The 22,645-nt window shown below is 45.2% G+C and overlaps 1 protein-coding gene across 6 annotated transcripts in view; it reads right to left on the bottom strand.

Moving 5' to 3' along the window:
• The window catches only part of Tmem164 (transmembrane protein 164), a 156,240-nt gene that overhangs the window by 5,645 nt on the left and 127,950 nt on the right, over positions 1-22,645 (bottom strand). For all 6 annotated transcript variants that reach the window (XM_032890398.1, XM_032890397.1, XM_032890393.1 and 3 more), the window contains one exon: positions 219-319. In XM_032890398.1, coding sequence (XP_032746289.1) covers positions 219-319 — 101 coding nt within the window. The remainder of the gene's footprint in view (positions 1-218; positions 320-22,645) is intronic.

The following is a 22,645-nucleotide window of genomic DNA, read 5'->3' as shown; positions in this document are numbered from 1 at the left end:
AATGAAGGAACGGCCATTATTGAAGGATTCAGAAAACTCTTCAGAGAGGCCAAGGCTTTGGATCATAAATCAACATCCCAGACACAACAATCTGATGTCCTGGCCTTTAGCATCGTGTATTTTTCAAAACAAAATGATACAACAGCACCAACCAGGATTATCAAGATTTATGAAGAACTCCAGACAAAGGGGAGAGGAGGGGATCTCAGCAAACTTACCAGGCCGAGGATCTGCAGGATGCTGAAGTGGTAAAAGAACATGAGGCCAGTCGAGAGAAGAGCCCAGTGGAAATTGCTGAGGGGCTCTGGGGTGTAAGCACCTGGAGGAAGAGGGGAGACGGTGAGCCAAGAGGAATAGTGACCCACTTCTCCTCTGCTCACAAAGGGTGCAGGTGCTGAGGTCACAGCCACAGCTGCAGCAGGCTTGGTGTCTCTCACTTATCAATCACAGCCTCTCCCACGGGTCCTGGTGCATAGCCAGGAACCACGATAGCCCTGTTTTAACCCATTTCTGCCAGTGGATATTGTACCATTAGAGGGCTTTCTGTTGCATTCTAACAGTAATTTCATGATTATTAAAGGTGATTTAGAACTTTTAAAAACAGGAAAGAAGATAGAAGCAAAGAAGACGAGAAGCCTCACTAATTCCTTGCTGCATCTCCTTGGCCATTTTCTCCAGGCCTTAGGATCAATTTTTAAAATTGCAACTGGGGCTGGAGAGATGGCTCAGACGTTAAAGGCTAGGCTCACAACCAAAAATATAAAATTGCAACTGTCTTCATGTCTAGGGTGACAGGGTAGTTGAACATGTTTATGTTGAAGTCAGATGAATTTAGGTTCAAATTTTGACTCTCCCATTGATGAGACATGTCCCCATGGTGTTGCATAACATGAGTGGCCCTCTAACTCTACATGCATGTGTGTGGTACATGCATGCCCACACTCACATATATACATCTTGCTCACATGCACATACAACTCATACATAAAATAATAAGGATAAGAATAAGAATTCAGTATAGTAACAGGGAAAATGTAACGGGGGCAGTCTGTCTGATAAGGGAGTGACCTGGATACCATGTTGTCGCCCCGGTTTCTGAGGACATGCGGAGGATGAAGAGGATGCGAGGCTGACAGGTGCCCAGGCCGTCAGACAGGCCACTGCAAAGCCTCCGTGCATCACTTTCTCAGCTGTCTTTTCATTCCCTGTGACCTGCCCACAGTCCCCTTTCCCACCATTCCCAATGCAGTGGAATGGCAGTCAAGCCTCAGATACCAGATGACCCTGATGATGCCAGGATGAACTTGAACGTGTGTGTGTGTGTGTGTGTGTGTGTGTGTGTGTGTGTGTGTGTGTGTGTGTGTGTCCTTGGCCAGGAGCCAGGTCAGCAGCCATAGTCCTTAGGAAGGAGAGGACAAGGTTCAAGCCCAGGACGGCTGTTTCTTCCCCTGTTGTGGTGAGAAAGGGACATTCAGATCCTATCAGGGGACATGTTTCTTGGTGTCCTCGCTGAGCCTCCACATAGCCCCATGTTTGCACTATCGCTTCTCTGTTGCATCATCTGTCCCAGCCAGACTAACTACTGCCAGAGGGAAAGGCTCTCCCTAAAGCTCTTCTGCACCTCAGCCCTGGATGCACAGTGGACACTCAAGCAATGCTCACTACTCAGCAAAGCGGTGGTCCAGAGTTGCTAAGGAATCATAAAAGATAACATCGATTCAAGGCTAGTAGTAGCCTGAAGATTAGCTTCGAATACTTATAAAACCCAACCCACACACCTCCCTTATCTGCACAAAAGATATTCACACTTGTGTTCTCTATAATGTTGAGAAACTGGAAACAAACCAACTAGGGAGATGGGTTAAATAAACTACAATGCTTCAATGTTGTGTACATGTCCCCTGCCATTCAAACGGCAATCAGATTGTCCACGCATGAAGAAACCCGTCCCAGGTGAGTAACAACAAATATAAAAGGCAGAACATCAAACAGTACAGACATGAAAGAAAATACAGTGCGGTGTCTTAACAACAAAGGCTGGAGGGGGCGGAGTCACGGCGGGAGTCAGACAGCCTCAAGTTCCCCTCGGGAATGACCCTGGGCAAATCAGACTTCCTTCAAAGCTGTTTTCCGGTGTAGGGACTAGAGGCAAGTAGCCTTCTCAGGGCTGAGACGTGGAATAAGACATTACAGAAAGCAGATCCAGCAGCTAGCCTAGCATGGAGCTCTTGTTGTCCCGGGGATCACAGGCATCCAAACTCACAAGGGCATTCTGGGAAAATGGACACCTCCTCTGTGAAGGGAGACTGCCTATGGCAAACATGATCCAATATTCCAATTCTTCAAAAAAATAAAAAGAAAAAAGCCCTATATACACTGATAACCCAACCCACAGGGATACATACATACTGTACGGAAACCCCATAATTCTCTTCACTGGATATCTGGATGTGGCCCTTGGGATGATCCTAGTGAAGAACCAGTTTTTGTCAAAAGGAAAGCAGAAACCAAATCGCTTTCGGGAAAATTCGACACATCATAAACCTCTTCTTTTTTCTACTTTAAGAAAGTATGTGACATTTTTCTGCTAGCATCTTCTATCCCAGGAGGCTAGCAGCACATCGTGAGTAAAGGTAGAGGGAAACCAAAATAAGAGTCTCTGTCAAATTGATTTCTGCCAGAAGGAAGCCGTAGGAGTACCGGGAGCCTGGCAATTGCTCTAGCAGTAGAGAAGACCCCCCAAAGGGCCCCCCTAAAGATCTTTCTCTCCTCCCACACTCGCACTCACAGAGGATAATACCAAGGACTCCACTCTGGGTAGGGGAGCCTGCTATTACCCCATCTTGCTGCTTCCTTCAGCTAACTGACTTACTCTTGCTACCCACTCATTCAATATCTATGATGTACACTGGACTCCACGTAAAAAGTGGAAACAATCTTGGCCAGCTCCTGTCCTTGACAATCTGCTGCAGTTGACAAATGGAAGAGCTGATATGGTGAAGGAAGCATGGTCAGGGCCCATAGGAAGGGAAGAAAACCGAAGAGGGTCGGAGTTCAGGAGATTTGCACAACAGGAAGCACCTGGTGTAGGACATGACAGAAGGAACACTCTAGGCCGAAGGCATAGCCTGAGAAAAGGTATCCAGATGTCAGCGGCGTGCTGTCTGTGTGCAATTACGTGCAGTTCCTTGTTACAGGAGAGCACAAGAATGCAAGAAGTCTCATGTGTCAGTAGGTAGCTGGAGAGACAAGAAAACAGGACCTGATAAAGGAAGAGCCTTGTTATCCAGGCCAGAGAACCTGGCCTTTATCCTCTACAATGAGAGGCCGCTGAAAGATTGTTAAGAGATGAAAAGGTCAGATCCACGTTTCCGCCAGCTGGATGGCTCCAGCATCAGTGGAGACAGTGGACCAGAGGGAAACAGAACTGAAGACAGACTCAGATACGCCATGGGGACATACAGATGGTTTGGCCTTGGCCATGACCTAGGGACTTCCTGGTCTATGACTTCAAGAATTGACAGGAGGTTTAGAGGAGAAAGGAGCTCAGGCTAGGGTACAACACTGAATGCTGGAACCCACACCCGCAGTTGCCCCCATCGGCTTATGGCTACCCAGGGTCTAAAGCTTAGAAGAGGAAAATGATTTGAGAATACAGATTGGTGTGTAGCTAAAACTCACAAAGAAGAATCCACAAAACAAGGCTAACAAGGGTCTGGAAAACAGCAATATTTAGGTGGCTAGAAAAAAACAAGACCCATAAGATGAGCTTGAGGACCAAACTCCAGAAGCAGCCATAGAACTGGAATTGGAAGAGAGGTGTCCTAGAAATTGAGAGAACACAGTTAAAGAAGGACCAGCAATGTTTAATGTGTTCTCATTGGTACCGGCCACTAGACACATGCAGCAGCAGATATTTAAATGCATTCAACCGAAGATTCATCTCCTCATTTATGTAAGCTGCATTTCAAGTGCTCCATAGCCACACCTGCCCAATGACTGCCGTATTAGACGGTGCAGACACAAACCGTTTTCATAACCACAGACAATTCCAGTGAGGATATCCTTCTCCTGGGGTGGGGGGTGGGGGGATAGCGAAATCAAGACACACATTCCACGGTTCAGAAATGTACGAGCCACTGGTGTCTTTGCCAGACAATTTCAGAAAGGAACTATATGAAGGAGCAAAGTGGCAAATAGGGTTTTCCTGTTGAACAAAACAAGGAAGTAAATTCTGGGAAAAGGTGTCAAAATAGACAGCCACATAGAAAGCCAAACCCCTTACATTCTTGGTCTTGTCTCTGAATCCCTGAGCAGCCTCCTGTGCTTTTCCAGTTTTGTTTTGTTTTGTTTTGTTTTTGAGACAGGATCTTGTAGCCAAGGCTGATCTTTCTTGGCAGAAATCCCCTGTTCTCAGCCTCCCAAGGGCTGGGATTATAGGTGTGCACTACACCTGACTCAAACTTTTGTTCTTACCCAACAGACCTGTCCCTATAGGTCTCCTCTCTCTAACTCCATGAGACCATGCTTGATAAAGCGGTGCTTTCTTGCTTGCTTTTCATCGCTCTTTCCAGATGGCTGGTCCTCCCCCTTTACACTAAAACCCCACAACTGCCAAGGTGATACACAGCATTTCTCCCCTCCACCATCAACTACAGATGATGGATGGCAGCCCTTTCTCTCTGACATACCTATACCTGGCTGGGTACCACTCTCTCACACCTCTGTCTTCTTAATTCTTGCTCACTGCTACATGTTTCTGGAAGAATCTCTCCACAACTCCATGGTCTTCTCTCCATTACCACACTTCAGCCATTCACTTTCATGGTCAATCCTGAGACCCTGTGATTAGGAACGGCTGCATCCTCTCTCTGATCTCAAAGACAAACATTCCCCCTTTAGCCATCGCTATTTCCTTTCCTGATCACTTCTTTGACTCAGGACTCCACCTGGGTTTTGGCACCAAAAGAATATGAGATCCATTCATTGGTCACACCATAATTCCATACTCAACATCCTCCCCACCCCCCACCCTCTCTCTCAGAGGGAGTTTCTGTATAAGAGCCCTGAGTGTCCTGACTAAACCAGACTGGCCTCGAAATTACAGAGATCTGCCTGCCTTTGCCTCCCAAAGTGCTAGGATTCCAACTCTTCCTTCCTTTCTTAAATCCCATGCCCTGTTATTCTGATTATCCTTTAGTGTACTTCTGTCTCCTCTCACTTTGGCTGGAAAAAAAAAAACCAAAAACAAATCCTCTGCCCTGGTTTAAGTTCATCCTCTTTCTTCCCTTGCTTAACATGGCTGGAGAAAAACAGCAGCACTGACTAGCCTCATGTCCAATTTGTGATCACAGACCTGAAGCGCATCTTTCATGTTGCCAGGCAATCACACTATATTCCCCTGCCCATTCACTCCCTCGCTTTCTGAGGTCACAATTTAATATCCTCTCCTCTCTTCTCGAACCTTTAATACTTTCCTCCTGGCTTCACTGTCAAATGATGACCTGGGTACTTCCTGCTTCGCCTAGAAAAAGAGAATTACACAAAACATCCTGAGCTCTCACAAGCACATTTAAACACCCACGCAGGAACACTCGCCAGGTTTGCTCTGCCTTCCTCTCTGCAACCCAGAAGAACCGTGAAGAGAGGGTCTCAGTCAAGGCCAGGCTTTCCTTTGGGAACCCCGATACTCCTCCCTCATCTCTCTACCACTCCACAGTTCTTTTTCTTCCTCTTCCAGCACTCGTTTCCTCTTTCCTACTGGGTTAGTCTGGCGACCATGAAAACAAAGTAAATGTACAGAGATTGCTCTCATGTGAAAACAAGCACTTGACAGCTCCCGAGAGCTCGCAGTAATTGCTTGTCTCTCCGTTAAAACAAAGATAGACTATCTTTACAACAAACAGAGCATTGGCTATGTCTGGACTGGCCAAAGCAGTAGCTCCTAGTCCTGTGTCACCCAGAGCTTCGAATGTAGCTAGTTTGAATTGAGCTGTGCTCTTGGTACAGAGTACATCTACTAAAATATTCCAGCTTTAATTTTATATTGGTTATATTTGAATGGTAGCTTTTTTTTAATAAACTACGTATAACGAAGTATATTTCTAATATTAGTTCCACCTGTTTGTCTTACTATTTTTAGTGTGAGTATGAACACCTGAAATTATATACTTAACTCACGTATTTTTGTTAAATATTCTGCTCTATTTTCCTTACCCCAAATTCTTCTCTTCCTGCTCTCCCTTAAATTCACTTATCTCAGGTCGCTCATCCTCCATTACAATTGTTCCCATCAAAGCCACAAGTGACCTTTTCATTTCTAGATACAATGACCAATTTGCGGGCTTCATCCTATGTAGCAGTTTTTGAAACACTTGGTTTCTAGGCGACTGCTCACTCTCAGCTATTTTCTTGCCTCTTTCCCTGCTTCTTATCCTTCCTTGCCATTTCTTCCCCATGGTGCTGATGTCCAAATGGTAGACAGGATCAGGCTGCCGAACTCAGAACTCAAAAATCTTTGCTGCTTATTTTTACCCTACAGCTGGTGTCAGCAAACCTCATGGCTTTAATATGGGTCACATTCGATAACTCCGAAATTTACATTTCACCGTGGACCTCCACACTAAACTCTAGAATCAACAGCAAATGGGTGTGTCAACCTTCAGCCAAGCTTGTGAGCTTAGCTTACAACTGTAGTAAATGCTGAAAGCTCATTACACTTTCTCAGAATCCAAACCTTTCCACAACGTATCTGTGTTACCAACAGGGCCCTATTGGCTTGCTATAGCCAACGGGACCTCACCAAAGAAAATTCAAAAGGAGGTTTGATGTGCACTTGGGCACTGGGGGTTTCCCTCTTTCGAATACTACTCAGAGATCTATATGCCATGAAAAGCTGTGTGAATAGAGAGGCCCAACCGTTTCAGGGTCCCAGCTAGGTCCAGGGAAGACCAGAAGAACGTCTTAGTCCTTTCCAGCTGTTGTAACAGACAGCATAGACCAGACACCTTCAACAACAGAAATTATAAAGAACGGGCCAATGGGACTCCCACAATTGCAAGAACTAATTCTAAGTCAGTACATTTTAGGGATGGTTATTACCTAACATTACTTAACTGGAACAATATGCCACACAGACCAAACCAAACCAAACCAAACCAAACCAAACCAAGCCAGACAAACAAACAAAAAAAGCAATACACAGTCTTCAAAGCCTTTCTTGTTTTTAGTAAATGGCCATCCATTTCATTCGACCAGATCAAAAACCTTAAACTCACCCTTGACCCTTTCTTCTTTTTATTTCTCATCTGATATCTGATTCCATCCACAAACTGTTGGCTGTCCCTTTAACATGTACTTAGAACGAAACGCCTTTTCCCTATCTACTGCATCCGAGTTTGAGCCACCATCATCTGCTCCCTAATGTATTACAGAGAGCACTGACATTTCCCCTCCATCTACCACTGAATCCTTGCACACTTCCATTCTAAGTGAGCATAGCAACCAAACAACCCTTTAAAAATTTAAATTAGACTCATAGGTCTTCCCCTCCTCCAGTGACCTCTCACCCAGCTATCTTAGCTAATTTTAGTGTGGTTATCATCTCTAACCTCATGTCCTATTCCCCCCCTCCTTCCTATGGAACCAGCCGTAGTGGTTTTATACCTAGTTGCTGGAATAGTCTGAAAACATTTCTTCCTCATGGCCATTAATTTGTTATCTCCCCATTGCCATATCGTTTCCCATAGAGATTCAAAGGGCTTTCTTTTGCCAGCCACCTTTGTCAAATGTCACATTATCAGTGAAACCTTTCCTTTAAATGAGGCCATCGCATTCAAAAGAGCAGCCCTCCGTGCCCATGCGGCAGTATCACACACTTTCCTCCGTAAGATCGCCTCTTGCATCTCACTTAACATTTTAGTGCCCTGTGTATCGTTTCTCTATTTCTTTACTGTGGATCTCCTCCCACATGGCTGTGACGTCCACGAAAAGCAAGGATACTTACGGGGTTTGTTCCTTGTGTTTCAGTCTCGGCAGCTACTATACTGCCAGATACCAAGTGGAGATTCCAAAAATATTTGTTGAAAGAATAGCATGCACAGGCCACCATGCTGAAGCGAAGTACTTTATACAGTCTACATCTTCATTAGACTTGTGGGATAGAGACAGTAAGGGGTGGAGGCCAGTTCACGAATACAGTGTACTACTTTACCTATCTGGGGCATCACCAATCATGTTGGGACAGAGCAAAATGGAGGTTCTGGGGCAGTCGGATTGGAGTCTCCCTGCATTTCTAACCAGCCTTCTGACTTGGAGGCTCAGAGGCACCTTGACCAGCAAGGACTAGAGTTTGTAAACTGAAAGGGAGGGCAGATGTAGGGAGATCAAGGAGGAAGCTACGACAAGAGACAGAGCTGGGATAATCTAATCTGAACTCAGGAAATCTAGTGAGGACGAATTAGAAAGGATCAGGAGGTGACACTGGCAGGTTTTGATCACTAGCTAAATGGAAGCTGGGGCTGTGAAGAGTTAAGAGTCACACATCAACTTTAGATCTCTGGCCTGGCTAATAAACTAATTACCCAATAGAATCAGAAACTTTGACAAGGATGAAAGTTTGACAAGTTTGGCTCTTGACAATGAGTTCATCTTATCTTCAGTGTCCTACGAAAGAGACAGCTCCATTCCTACTTTTTTTTAATAAGCCTTCCTCATATTTTGCACCCATGATGCTCTCTGAAAAGGTATGGGTGGATCCAGTGTCATGATTGGATCCTAATGCTCTAAATCTGTGAATTAAGTCATTGACCGATTCATGATCCAATGGGCTTACTGCAGGGAAGAGGCTCCCCATAGGTATGGTCTTGAAACAATCTATCTTTTCTCTGGCCCCTTTCTTTTGTCTCTCTGCTTCCTGCCATCTGAGAGTGGGCATCTCTGCCCCATTTTTCGATGGCATGCTTTATCGGACAGCCCGATAAACAGCAGAGCCATTGACAATGAATCAAAACCTTTTGAAGTTGTTTCTTCCTCAGATATTTGTCACGGTGACAACAAAACGCAAAACAAAACAAAAACAAACAAACAAAGGAAAAACTGGTCTAATGCAGTTATAATGGCCTAGAAGCTATTTTCAGGTGGAACAACCTCAGGGTGACTCTGTGGAGAGCTGATTCAATATTCTTAGCCACCTAATGCAGGCCCCTGCCAGATTTCCTTTTACCAAGACCCCGAGTGCGTCAAATGAGCCCTATACCCATACTTAATATGATGTATTACAAAGGTGGGGGAGAGTTGTACACTGGAACATACACTAGAGATGAATGTAGTCAACACCTACCCAACAGGCTCACCCCACATGGGCTAAGCTTTGTCCTCAGTGTGTGCAGTGGCTGCTGACGTGCGGCTGGGCCTGTGATGGAGACATCTTAAAAGCCCATCTTTACCTCAGTGTAACAGCCATCACTTAGGGGAGAGTTCTGAGCAGGTACTGAATCTAGTGGGTGGATCTGACCTAGCAGAAAATTCTAGAGTCTAAAGAGTGACCTGTCAACTTCTACTCTTTCCAAGTTGCAGTAACACACATGGCCCTGTTAGGCGCTGAGTACAAACTGAGTTCCTGGTGAGCTGTGAGCAAGGGGAAACCAACTCCTGGATCATTTGAAGCAATGAGGCTTAACGTCCATTCTATGTCAGCCATTGTGAAGGCGGAGATTCAATCTTCCATGGCACGATGGCTGATTAAAACACAGTTTTCTGGACACCGGTCTACAGTTTTGGATCCAGTAGGTCTGAGGAGTGACCTCCAATCTGGAATCAGAGAACCTGCATTGTTATCAGGTCCCCTGGTTCAGCTGCTGCTGCTGCTGCTGCTGCTGCCACCACTACACTGTTGCCAGGAAGTTGTAGGAAGTGCAAGCAGGCTCTTCCGACCTGCTTCCTAGGACTCAAACCCCGGAGGTAGGGTGGACTCCACAATTCCTACTTAAGTAACAAGCACCTCAGGGTGATGGAAAACTTGGGGTTTGTCAGTGGACGCAGACAGGAGATCCACTCAAGTGGGGAGAGCCCTGGAGCCTGAAGATATCCTGGGGGAGAGGCACCAGTAAAGGAGCAAAGAATTTAGCCAGGTGGGAACCTGAAATGGTGCTAAAATTAAGGCAGAAAACCCTTGACTTAAGTTTTTGTTCCCACAGAACCCCAGCGACATTCTTCGCAGGGAAAATTCAATGGCCTTCAGAGACTCTCCTACCTTCCCTATTGTGTAAGGCTCAGCCATTGGCCACAGTCTACATTCCTCCACTCGGCTCCCCTTCCCCAGCTCACCTCCAACTCAGGACATTCTGTGTGTGTTCTTAGCCTTTTCTCTGGCCTTGTCCAACCAGAAAAACAGAGTCAAGAAGCCCAAGTGATAAGAACTTTCCCAGAACCGTAAGGTTTGCCAGCCCGGATGGGTGCAATGGGCTCACCTGGGCAGAGAAGCAGGAGACCCAACCCAGACCCTGAGGTGAATGACCTGAGGTCAATGTTGAGGCAAACAAAGAGCTTGGTTCTAGCGGGTCCTGGAAACCAACTCGCAGACGGCCTGGGCCTCAATTTTCATGTTGCTGAAGCTGCAAGCCAACTGGAGAGGTGTCTTTTCAGATCATAGGACACCAGGGTTCTTAAACCCAGTCTCCTGAAATGTACCCAAGGGCTGTTGAATAGTTAACACCTGAAAACAACCACTTCTTCACTAGAAAAGACCCTGTTTGCCAATTCTGAAGCTAGAGCGCCCTCTAGTGTATACAAGGGGGGATTTCCTGCAGCCTAGAGACCAGGCAAAGAGGGGTCAGGAACGAGGAGAATATTTAGAAAAGACACCTCTTGTTTTCTACATTTATGTTTGAAAAACATAAAATAAAGAGCAAACAATTACAAAATGTATCAAAGTTAAAAGAAGTCATTAAAATATCTATACTGTTTTGCAACCCAGGTATGTTCATAAAGGCATGCTATAAGATTTATCAGCAAATCTGACAAATCACCCGAATTTCAAAGTGCTGACTAGCACTGGCAGTATATGGAGGAGTCTGCAGCAATTTTGATGGAACAGGAAGCAGACTGTTGGCCAGTGACAAACCAAGGCATAGACATAAGTTAATAGACAGACACCACAGTGCCTGTGGCTTCTGTGTCACTCTCTTCAAGGTCCCACCTTGCAGGTCACGTTAATCACCACTGCCCCTTCAGGGTCACTGTGAATCCCACCCCAGACTAGAGGGCTTCCTTCACCCTGCCCTTCCTAACAGCATTCAGGGGGATTTCAACATCCTCGTGGGTGCCTCTTGCATGGCCCTTACTTTGTGTCATCTTGACCCTCCACAGGTCTGCTGCACTTTGTTACTCACAACCTTGCCCTCTGTCATCATACCTATGGGCTTCACCTCTGAGAGGATAATCTGACCACAACCTCTGAAGAGTTCACTTTTCATATCCTCATTCTTACAGGGCACGGGCCGCTAGACTTCCTTATAAACTACTGATCCCTTTGCTGTCCTCACACACACACACACACACACACACACACACACACACGCTTGTACCTACTGTTTCCTCTGCTCTCTCCTGGCCTCCCTTCTGTTCAGCCCTACTTTGACCTTTTTGACTGTAACCCCTGGCTAGTGGCCTTAAACTTGATCTAGTGGGCAGGAGGAGCTTCTCGTACCTCTCCTCACAGTAGGTGATTCCCAAGGCATCCCATGCTAAGGGTGGGAGATGAAGAAACTGTGGATACTCAACTTTATTGGGTTGGTAGGCAAGGTCTTTGTACACTGACGAGCAGAAACCATCCCCATACTACTGAACAACTAGCCCACCACTGCCTAGGCAACAGGCACCATTAAAAATTCTTCACATACGATGCCATGTAATGCTCATTACAACCCTGTAACGGAAGAGCATTATTCTTATTTTGCAAAGAAACGGGTGTGCAGTGAAGTTACGGAACTTGGCTGATCTCAGAACATGCACTACACTGCAGAGCATGCGGTTCTATCATGTGCCTATCAGGACAGCCAGTCTCTGGACAGACAGACCTGTATACCTTCACTCTACTCAGTGCCTTCTCAGTGCCTCTGACAGGATGGGAGGTAAGACAGGACCTGCTTTAGCTAGACCCACCTTCCTCCCATTCTCTGGCTGTTCTTCCAGGGGACCCAAGTTTCCAGCACCCAACTGCCTGCCTGCAATTCCAGTTACAGAGAGCATCCAATGCCCTCTTCTGGATTCCACAGGCACTTGATATGCATGCGATGCATAGACAGACAGGCAGGCAAAACACTCATATACACAAAAATAATAAAATAAAATAAAAATCATCTTCGAAAGAATTCTATGAGATAGCTCATTTGGTAAGATGACGGCTTTAAGAACCCATATGTAAAAAATATCAGGGATTCACTGTTCTGCTAAGATTCCTAGAGACATTCTGCTATACTTAGAGGTCAGTGCCTTGCCCAGCCGTCATCAGAGAAGCTTTCACCTGCAGCCGATGGGGACAGATACAGAGACCCACAGCTGGACAATGCGCAAAGAATGAGAGATTTTAGAATAGTCCTAAAAGAGATGTTTCCATCAAATCCCTCTTCTCCTTATGTGGCTCAGGCAACGCAATGGAAGAGGGACCCTTTGTCAAAACCTAAAGTGGACGGCACCTAAGGAACACTAGAGAACACCACCTCTGGCCTACACACACATCCATTGTGTGTATGCGCCAGCTCACAGACATTCATCCATGTACACATGAACATAGACACAAAACAAGCCTACCTACGGACCGTGTTCAAAGAACCTAGACTCCTTCCATTTCCTCACCGCCTCGTCCTCTTGCCATTGTCATTTCCCATGCAGCATCTCAGCAAGTATCATAACCTTAGAGCTCACTGACTCCTGCTTCTCCTGAATGCCATCAAAGCTCTCTCACACTACTGACCTTGTCATGGGATTTCAACTGACCCAGTCCTGGGGAAAGGAGGAGAGAATGGGAGGAAGGGAGGAAAATGAGAGCAGAGAAGAGGAAACTGGGAGTGCTGAGGGAAACCTCTCCGTTGATTCTTTGATGCTCATAGATGCTCGCCCCCACTCTTCACTTCCCATCTTCCCCAGAGACCTGATTTAGCAGAGCTTCTCAGATAATATGTGCTTTGGTTACTGCTAATGAAGTGAACTTTCTACTGCTTCAGGACAATCTCCTGACAGCATTTTTTTTTTCTTTGTCCACCTTTTCAGGGTTGCTTTATCCCAAGGTTCTTCTGCCCTCTCAGCTACCTAGCTCCCTTGGATGACCTCATCCATTACAAAGCTTCTACCACTATTTCTACAGCAATGGCATTGAAGTCACCCCCTTCCCAGAATTCCCCAAACAGTTCTAGAACTTTCTATCCTGCTGTCTCCAAGACAACTCAGCCTGAACAGGTTAGAAGGAAGCACTCAAGCTCAGCCATGCCCTTTCTGCTACAAATTGAACATGTATCCCCTAAATTCATGTTGAAACCTCACTGCCAATGTGATGGTTCGAGAAGGTGGGGCATTACAGGGTAGAGCCCTTATAAATGGGATCAGCAACCTTATAAAATGGGTCAAAAAGGACCTATTCATCTGTGGCACATTCGAGGATGTGTGGATGTAGACAGACAGCAGCACCCATAAAGAAAAGAGCCCTCACCAGAGTGCTATACCTGGATCTTGGGTTGCCCTGCCTCCGGAATGGTATTTTTGTTACAGCACTCAGAAAAAAGTCACTTCCTAAAATATGTGCCTACCTTTCTGTGCCTTCTCTGTTAGTGGTCCCGTCACCTAAGCCCAAATCCTAGAAGACTTGTGGACTTCACTGTCACCCTCACTTCCACAGCATTTCAACCATTAAAAAATGTTAGTTTAATGTTTATTATTTATTTAGTGATTTAAAACAAATATCCAAACTTTAGCTCCTGAGATTAAAAATGTGTGACTGCTGCCACCTGGTGGTGAAACACAAAGAGACACGGCCCTCGCTGGGGTGAAGGCTACTCTCAATACACATACTAAAGTGCAAAGGAAAAGGCACCAAAAGGAAAGTGTGTTTCCACTTGCCTCAGTGAGACACATCTGGGAACAAAAAAGGCAGCACCCTAAGCTAATTTATAAAGGGGGGCTGGAGTCCATAGGGTTATAGAGGAAAATGTGTGTGTGTGTGTGTGTGTGTGTGTGTGTGTGTGTGTGTGTGTGTGTGTGTGTGTGTAAGGTAGGGGGCTGAGTGGTTGGAGAACAACAGATCAGTTGCTTCCAAACGACTAAGTAACGGGTCAGAGTCTGAGTAACGGGAAACAGGATCAAGCTAAGTAAGGTCAGACTGTAAGTGATCTTTCACATCATGTGAATGAATGAGAGAGTACAGTAAGAATCCTAAAGTGAGTTACACGCAGTGGACAAATCTTATCCGAGCTGCTTGTTCTGATGATATGGTCGACAGAGATGGTGGATGGCAGGAAGGGTATGGGGGGGGGGGCTGGGATGCAAGTGAGCAAACAAAGTGACCCCCACCTTAGAGGATGAGAAACTGCACTAGGCTGGAAGACTGAGGTGGGGAGGAAGGGCCAAAAGGGGCTAGAACTGTAGAGGTGTTTAAAGTCGGAACTTCTGAACTGGTCAGTGGAGAACACGAAGCAATGGTGGTGGCTGAACTGGAGGGTCCATGGAGGACAAGGAACAAGAACAGGTTAGGACGAGGGGCCTGAACATACGGAGTTGGATGCTGGCCATATTCTTTTGAAGTGCTCCCAGGCTGCACTGCCTGTCCACAGGAAACTAGCGTCAGGATGAGCAAAGCCGAGGAAGCCAAGCAGCAAGTTCAACAGGAGCCAGAGAGCCAGGAGATGTGAGCATCTGGCCCTGGGGAGAAATCAGCATCTCAAAGAAGGAAGCAGAAGCTGCTAAATCCACTGCTAATCACGAAATCTGTCCCTGCAGGGTTTTGTGGCTTTAGAATTGATCAAGGCATAATCCTTACCCCCGGAGCCCACAGTCTAGTAAAGAGAGACATATATAAATTCATGAGAGGCAAAAGAATTAGTGGTGAATAAAAATCGCCCTAGTAAGGGGAAACCACTGCATTGACCCGATGCTGGGGTAAGGACTTGTCATGCACATCAGCTCTGGGGATCCTCATGACAATCAAGAAGGTAGGTCCTAGTACTACCCTAGCTTGCAAGTGACAAAGACAAAGAGACCTCAAAGCACTAGGTCCTATGTCATTGCCTCCTAGCAATTAGCAATATCAACTTTTTTGAACCCACAGCCCCAAATCCAGTGTATGGTGTCCAGAAGCCAGCTTCCCTGCTCCTGTTCAAGGGCCAGAATAAACTCCAGAAGGTACCCCTTGGGGCAGTTGAAGAAGTATAACTATTCCTCTCTCAGAATGAGTGCGCGCGCACGCGCGCGCGTGCGTGCGTGTGTGTGTGTGTGTGTGTGTGTGTGTGTGTGTACATTCCCCCACAGATAAATACCTACATGTTTATATAACACCATGAAGAAGGAAAAGACTTCTTAACACAACCCAAAATCCAGGAGCTAATGAATTAAAAGCAGATCAATTAAAATTACAAAGAAATTTTGCATGATCAAAACCACAAAAGACCAATGCATTTTTGAGCCACCTGCAGCAACAGTAATATAAGAGGAGATCAGTGATTTACATTAAGGAAAAATATGCCTGACTACTGTAGAAACTGTGGTTTGGTGCTGGCATTCAATAACTGACTGAAACACTTCATTTTTCCTTACATTAATGCGGATGATTTGCTTTTTTTTTTCTTTCAAGGTTGTATGGCGGCTGGTAAGGCGGTTAGAGTCCCGTAAGTCTAAAAAATGTGTGGAGATTAAATGAGATCAAGATTCCGTAAGTAAAAGTAAAAAGAAAATATGCAACGCAGACGATAAAAGTTGGCTTAGAAGATGCATCCTCTATTCTGTGTACGTGCCTGTGCGTGAATACCATCTGAGCACAGCCTTCACCCATTCACGCTGCTCTCAAACCCATAACAAAGGAAACCTCCCTATCCTTCAGGGGCTGCTGGGAAAAGAGACTGCAAAAGATACCTGCTCAGCAGCCAGCGAAGAGGACGACACAGGAGGGAAGGAGGCAGCCAAGGGAGTGGGAGGGGCGTTTCTGTGGGCACCTTTTCCATGGAGAAGGGCATAGCTGAGGGGAGTTTAAAGAATCTTGTCCAGGCCGAGGGCTGACAGAGAGAAGACTATTCTCAGCAGCCGCTGCAGTGTTGCAAACACACACAGACATGAACTGGAAGCTCGGGGATCACAAAGGATTCAGTTATCAGCTAAGGTGACACTGCGAGGAAGGGACTAAAACAGATGGGGTTGGAGAAAAGTTAGAGGTCAGGTTACCCAGGGTCTTTTTGTCCACTGGGTGCAGCGAGAACCACTGTAAGTTTCTAAATAGGGAAATGCTTTATAGGAGTAGCTTTAGAATTTATTAGAATGGGGGCAGGGGGTGTTAAGGCGAATGGAAAACCACAGGGAGCCAACTGCCACCACTGAAGGTGATGACTGCCAAAGCTGGATCCCCAAGGGTGGCTCTAGAGATAGCAGGAACTGTTCTAATTATTTTAATAATAGCTATTAGTAATCCCTTATTATACCTAACTCATGAATGAAGGCATTATCAAAGGGAAAAAACCACAAGTGTATACAAGGTATGATGCTACCTGAAGTTTCAGGCACCCACCTAGAGAGCCTTGGACTGTCTCCACACCCCACAGATAAATAAGGGAGGAGTACTATATGTTTATATATCACCATGGAGGAAGAAAGGGCTTAACACAACTCAAAAATCCAGCAGCCAAGGAAATTACCCAAAAAATCTGCATAAACTAGAACGCAAACAAAGTCCAAAGACAAATCTGGGGGCCATGTCGGCTAACCCCTAATATCCCCATGTAAAGAGCTACTGACACCCAACTTATCTAAAGACAGAATAGAAAATCGAGCACGGAGAAAAGGCATGGAGTTCAAAGACTGGGGAAGCAGACGGCAATCCTACACACCTGTAAGAAGGTTCTGGGAGTGTGGCTTAGTGAGAAAGTGCACACAGAAGGTCCTGGGTTCTATCTCCAGCACGGAAAGACAGACAGACTAGAAACATGTCTCTAAAGTGCTCGGCTTCCAAGAAAAGGAAACTGAAAATATAATTGAACGGCTATACTCTTTTGTTTTATTTTGTTTTGGTTTTAACCTACCAGACAGACAAAAATACAACAACAAAAAAAAAGAGTTGGAAAAACATGGTCTTTGGAATTTGGAAACTCCAAATCTGTGTGGAAACCACTCAAATGCATATCAATGAATAAATTATGGTTCACTCTTGGAACCCCATGTTACTGTGTAAAAAGAAACACCTTCAACCCACAGTCATGAGTTCAAATGACGGATCCGCCATTGACTAAACATCCATTTTCTCCTAAATGAACAGAGGAACAGGGCCACCTCCTGACAAGTTATGTTGGGATCAAACGAGTTAGTGTTTGAAGGAATACTCGGCATTACTTATGTTAGAGAAAGTACTGCCTTTTTTATTATACCTTATCATCAATATTATGGACTATTAAGCTGCTGTGAAAAACCAAAGGAAAGAGATAGTGCGAGCCCAGCGGAAACAGCTCTCTAAGCTAAAACGCAGCAACAGCTTCAATGGCAAGAGCAGACCTGCTGTTTTTGAGTGGTTGGCGTAAGGAGTAATTTTTTTTGATCATTTCCTTGTATAGTTATCCCTTGATATCCAAAGGGCTTGGTTCCAGGAATCCACATAAATACCCAAATAAGCAGTGCTCAAGATGATTACAGAAAATGGAACAGTGTTTGCACATAACGTACACAAACCTTCCACATAATTTAAATCATCTCCAGATAATTTACAATAGCCGATACTATATAAACATTATACTAAACACTGTTATACTATATTGCTTGGGGAACAATAATGAGAAAAAAGTCTGTACATGTTCGGTGCAGACGATTTTTTAAAAAATACTTTCAAGTAATGTTTGACTGAATCCAGGGATGGGAAGGAAACAGAACCCGGGAGCCAGTGAGATGGGTCAGTGGGTAAAGGCCCACTGAGGACCTGAATTTGGTGCTCAGCCTCACCCTCATATGGTAGGAGGAAAGAACCAAATCCAGCAAGTTGGTCCTCTGACCTCCACATACATGCCATGGCGCAGTGCAGGCACATAAAGAAACGAATGTAGCAGGAGCTGTGGACACAGAAGGACAACTACACAAAAGGAGCAGTGGACCGCTATCTGAAACCCAAAGTGGCTGCTTCCTCTAATGGTAAGGACAGGGGTAGAGAGCATGGAATGGGTAGAAAGGATACTTTTAATATCAGGAGTTTTAAACTTTTAGCTGTTAAACTAAGGAAGGTCTGTGAACTGTGTAAAGGAACTTGAAGCAGGGAACAAAGTCCACGTGTAAAATAAGCCAGCATTATCTCAAAACTTTCACTGCCTCTTCCGTGTTCAATAAACAGGAGCAACCAATAATGGTTCACAAAGCCTTTTATTCTTGACCTCACCTGCCCCTTGGCTTGGGCCCAGTGTCGTCACACTTAGCCTTCCTCACTCTTCTTAGCCTTGCCACAATGCTATTGTATATGACATTGTGTCCAGCCACAAGAGTTCATGGCCCCTGAAGCTCTATGTGCCTGGTAAATTCCCACTTAGCCTTCCAATCTCCATGTAAGCATCACCTCCTGGAGGGGATCTCTCTCTCTCTCTCTCTCTCTCTCTCTCTCTCTCTTGCCCCCTGTCTGTCTGCCTCTCTCTCTCTCTCTCTCTCTCTCTCTCTCTCTCTCTCTCTCTCCTCTCTCTCCTCCTCTCTCTCCCTCCCTCCTCCTTCTCATTCTTCCTTTCTCTGTCCGTCTCTCCCTGTCTGTCTGTCTGTCTGTCTGTCTGTCTGTCTCTACTCCCTCCAGCCCCCAGACTAGGTGAGCCTGTATGGTCCTGTACTCTTATAAGCGCTTCCCGGCACTCCCCTCCGTTTCAACCTATTCCTGTAACTGATTCTTTTCTCTCAGGGCACAGGCTCACAAAAGCCGAGCGGGAAGTACTGTCTGAACTTCGCTCATTAGCGCACCCCAGTGGCCAGTGGGAAGAGTGTCTGAAAGAAAGCACTAAATACAGAATGAAATGAATGAATGAATGAATGAATGAATGAATGAATGAATGAAGTAGGTGGGATCCTTGGGGCAGCTCTTTCTAGACGCTACCTGGAATGACTTTGTTATGTTACTGGGTAAGATGTGAAAAACAGAAAATCGGGGAGGGGGATGAAAAGGGTAAAAGTAGAGTCAGCTGTGCTGGGGACAGTCAGGTAGAGCTTTCTAAAAACTAAAAGCTTCTCCCACACACAGGCCTTAAAGCCTGAGTTCAATGCCTGGATCTGACATAAAGATGGAGAGAGAACCACTCCCAAAGATTATTTTCTTGCTTTTATATGCAAATCAGGGCTATGAATGGTGGCCGCAGCCAGCCTCACAGTAACTGACAGGCAAGCTATGAAAATATACAAAATGATGCCAGAATCTTCGAGGGAGAATGAGCCTAAAACAGACCTCTTGGAAATGGACATCCCAGAGGACTAGAGAAAAGGGCCCTGTGAAGGACACTGTGGAAGCACATTCAGTGAGGAGAACAGGCCAGAAGAAAGGCAGATGTGGAAAGGTCAAAACTAGGTTTCAAAGGGCAGCAGTCAACCATCTCCAACGCAGTAGAGCTTGAATTAGAGAAAGACTGATTTTTACGTTTGGCCAGATCAATGTTGGTGATCTTTGGCGGTGCTAATTCCACGAAGACTCTGGTAAGAAAGTGAATGTCAGATTGCAATGTTGTAAGGAAGGACAGTTAATAGAGCTGACTCAGACAGAACAGAAATGTTTTCCAAAAATGCCAATGTTCATAAGGTGATTTCTTGTTGCAAATAATTTTTAATAGTGATATATAATATATATGTATATAATATATATTATATATATTGCAAGCGTCTAAAAATAGCCAGGAAGTCAAAGCTATATGCTTTATCAAACATTATGAGGGTTGCCTTAAGAATAATCATATTTTGTGGTTTGTTTAAAAGAGTCAATAGATTGAGAGGCATATATCACACTCAGAATAATAGATGTTCACATGAAAAAGGAAAAAAAACCCATAATACCTGAAGAGTAAAGTTTTGGAAATATTGTTTATGCCATGCATGCTTAGCCTTTTGATAATTTGGCTTTTACAAAATTCATGCTAGAGAACCAAGTCACAAAAAAAAACCAATTACAAATAAAATTCATAATAAGTAAGTTTATGATTCTGTGCTGAGCTGTGCTCATAACTATCCTTGGACTGGATGAGTCTTTAAAAATTTTTAGATGTTTGAGAAGAAAAAGAAACAAAGATAGAGCTGAGAAGGGCTTGATTGCTTGAAAAACTGGTGGGAGAGAGGGAGGGAGGGAGGGAGGAGGAAGGAGGAGGGAGGGAGGGAGGCGAAGGAAATACTGTTGCCAGGCAGTGGTAACACATGTCTTTAATTCCCAGAAGCAGGTGAATTTCTTTTGAGTTAGAAACAAGTTCAGTCTACAGAGAGAGTTCCAGGACAGCCATGGCAACATAGAGAAACCCTGTCTCAAAAAACCAAAACCCAAAACCCAAACAAACAACCCCACACCAACCACACAAACAAACCAAGACCTGATAAAATGAGGTGGTTCTCCAGAGGGTGGAGGGTAACAAAGGTGTGACTGGCCCGCTGTCAGGGCCATGTCTTCTTCTGAGACAGAAGGAGAAGCATCTGAAACAAGCGTGGGTAAAGAGGCTAAAAAGTGGAAGAGCAGTATTAAAGAATTCCCGTGGGGTTGGGATTTATCTCAGTGGTAGGCGCTTGCCTAGCAAGTGCAAAGCCCTGATTCGGTCCCTAACTCAAAAAAAAAAAAAAAAAAAAAAAAAAAAAAGAGAATTCCCGTATGTTAACTTCTGGTTTTGCAGTCATGGGGGACAGGCAGACTTTTGAGCATACAAAGAATAGGACGTTTGAATATGGTGGGCAGGACGCTTGAAGAAGGTGGGAAAGGTTTCTATCTGGGCATTACTAAGGGCAATGTGTGGAGGATCTAAACAAAGACAGAGAAGACAGAAAATGGTGCTGTTATGCTGTAATAGAGGACATGAAGCCTCAGTGGCCTTCACCAGAATCACGTGATTTTCTCCACTGGGCTAAAGCTGGGAACCCTACAGAGGAACTGGAAATTGGTCCCTGTTAGAGGGGACAGGGGGATATGAGAGTCTCAGGAGCTTGTGAAAGGAAAATTCCAGTGACTGGTCATGGTGGTACAAGCTAACTGGGAAGACAAGAAATTGAATGACTTCACAGCCCTAAGAAATGGCCATAGTAGTTTATTATCTCAGAGCAGTCTTGGGGAAAATCAAGACCTGGTAACTAAAACGAAGGGCATTTGGAAGCTAGGGCAATTAACAGGCCCAAACCTTCAGAAGCTAGGCGTGCAACTAACATGTTCTTCAATACAAGTTCCTCGGAATGCTGACTTACCCTGCAAGAGAAATACTGAGAACCACGGGCCACAGACTTCCGAGAATTTGAGGGAACTGAACAATAACAAGAACAACAAATCAGGCGACTGTAGTGGTCAAAAGGAGAGTAGAGAAGGCTCGGGAAGACAGCTCAGTTGATATTCTGCTGCCTAGTAAATACCAGATCCTGAGTTTGATCCTGACTACATAAATCAGGCATGGTGACCTGCAGAGGTGCCTCTCATCTACACCCAGAAGGTGGAGGTCAGAGAATTAGCATGAAGGGAGGAGGAGGAAGCAGGAGAGGGGGAGTTGGTGGTGGAGAGAATGATAAAAGAGAGAGCACATTTCCCTGAAGTGGAGATGAAACAATGAACCTGAGAGGGCAGTGCAGTTACCAGGCAACACACGGGGCAGGGTCCACTGCACAGCCTGGGAGGAACACAGAGGAAGCTTGGTTGTGTTGAGAGCTGCTGGCCAGGTGTTTCCTAGAAGGGCAGTTTGATTAGCACCATTCATTCTCTCAACATCAAGTATGCTTCAATCATTCTGCTGTGTCTCAAGGTATACCCTACGAGCATATACAACTGCATTGCACAAGGTACAATAGAGAAAAAAAAACACACACACACAAACGTTAACAACCAGGACAAAGACCAAAACAAAGACAAGAATGCTGTGGTTTGCCCTGAAGTTATCTGTATCTTGATGCTAATTCCACTGCCCCAAGGTCAGCTGCGTAATCACATACTCAGGAATCAGGTGACTTCACCAGAACCTCCCCATTGAATTTGTAAAGTACAGGTGAGGGACAGGTACAGGATAGAAGGAGGCCTGTCATTGGAGGAGAAGGAAGGATGGGTGGGAGAGAAGTTTGAAGGAAGAGGAGGAGACTAGGGGAGAGAGGAAGAGACAAGACAGAGGAGAGGGTGAGAAGCCATGGCAGGTGATGTTAAGGTTCTGCTCTGTGTATTTACAGGTTGTTATTAATGTTCCTAAGGGATGGATAGTACCGGGCTTTGTATGTTTAAGTGGGCAAT

The sequence above is a fragment of the Rattus rattus genome, chromosome X, assembly GCF_011064425.1.
Source record: "Rattus rattus isolate New Zealand chromosome X, Rrattus_CSIRO_v1, whole genome shotgun sequence".
NCBI classification, from domain to species: Eukaryota; Metazoa; Chordata; class Mammalia; order Rodentia; family Muridae; genus Rattus; species Rattus rattus.
Note: the sequence above shows the minus strand (reverse complement) of the source record. Positions and strands in the feature narration are given on the sequence as shown.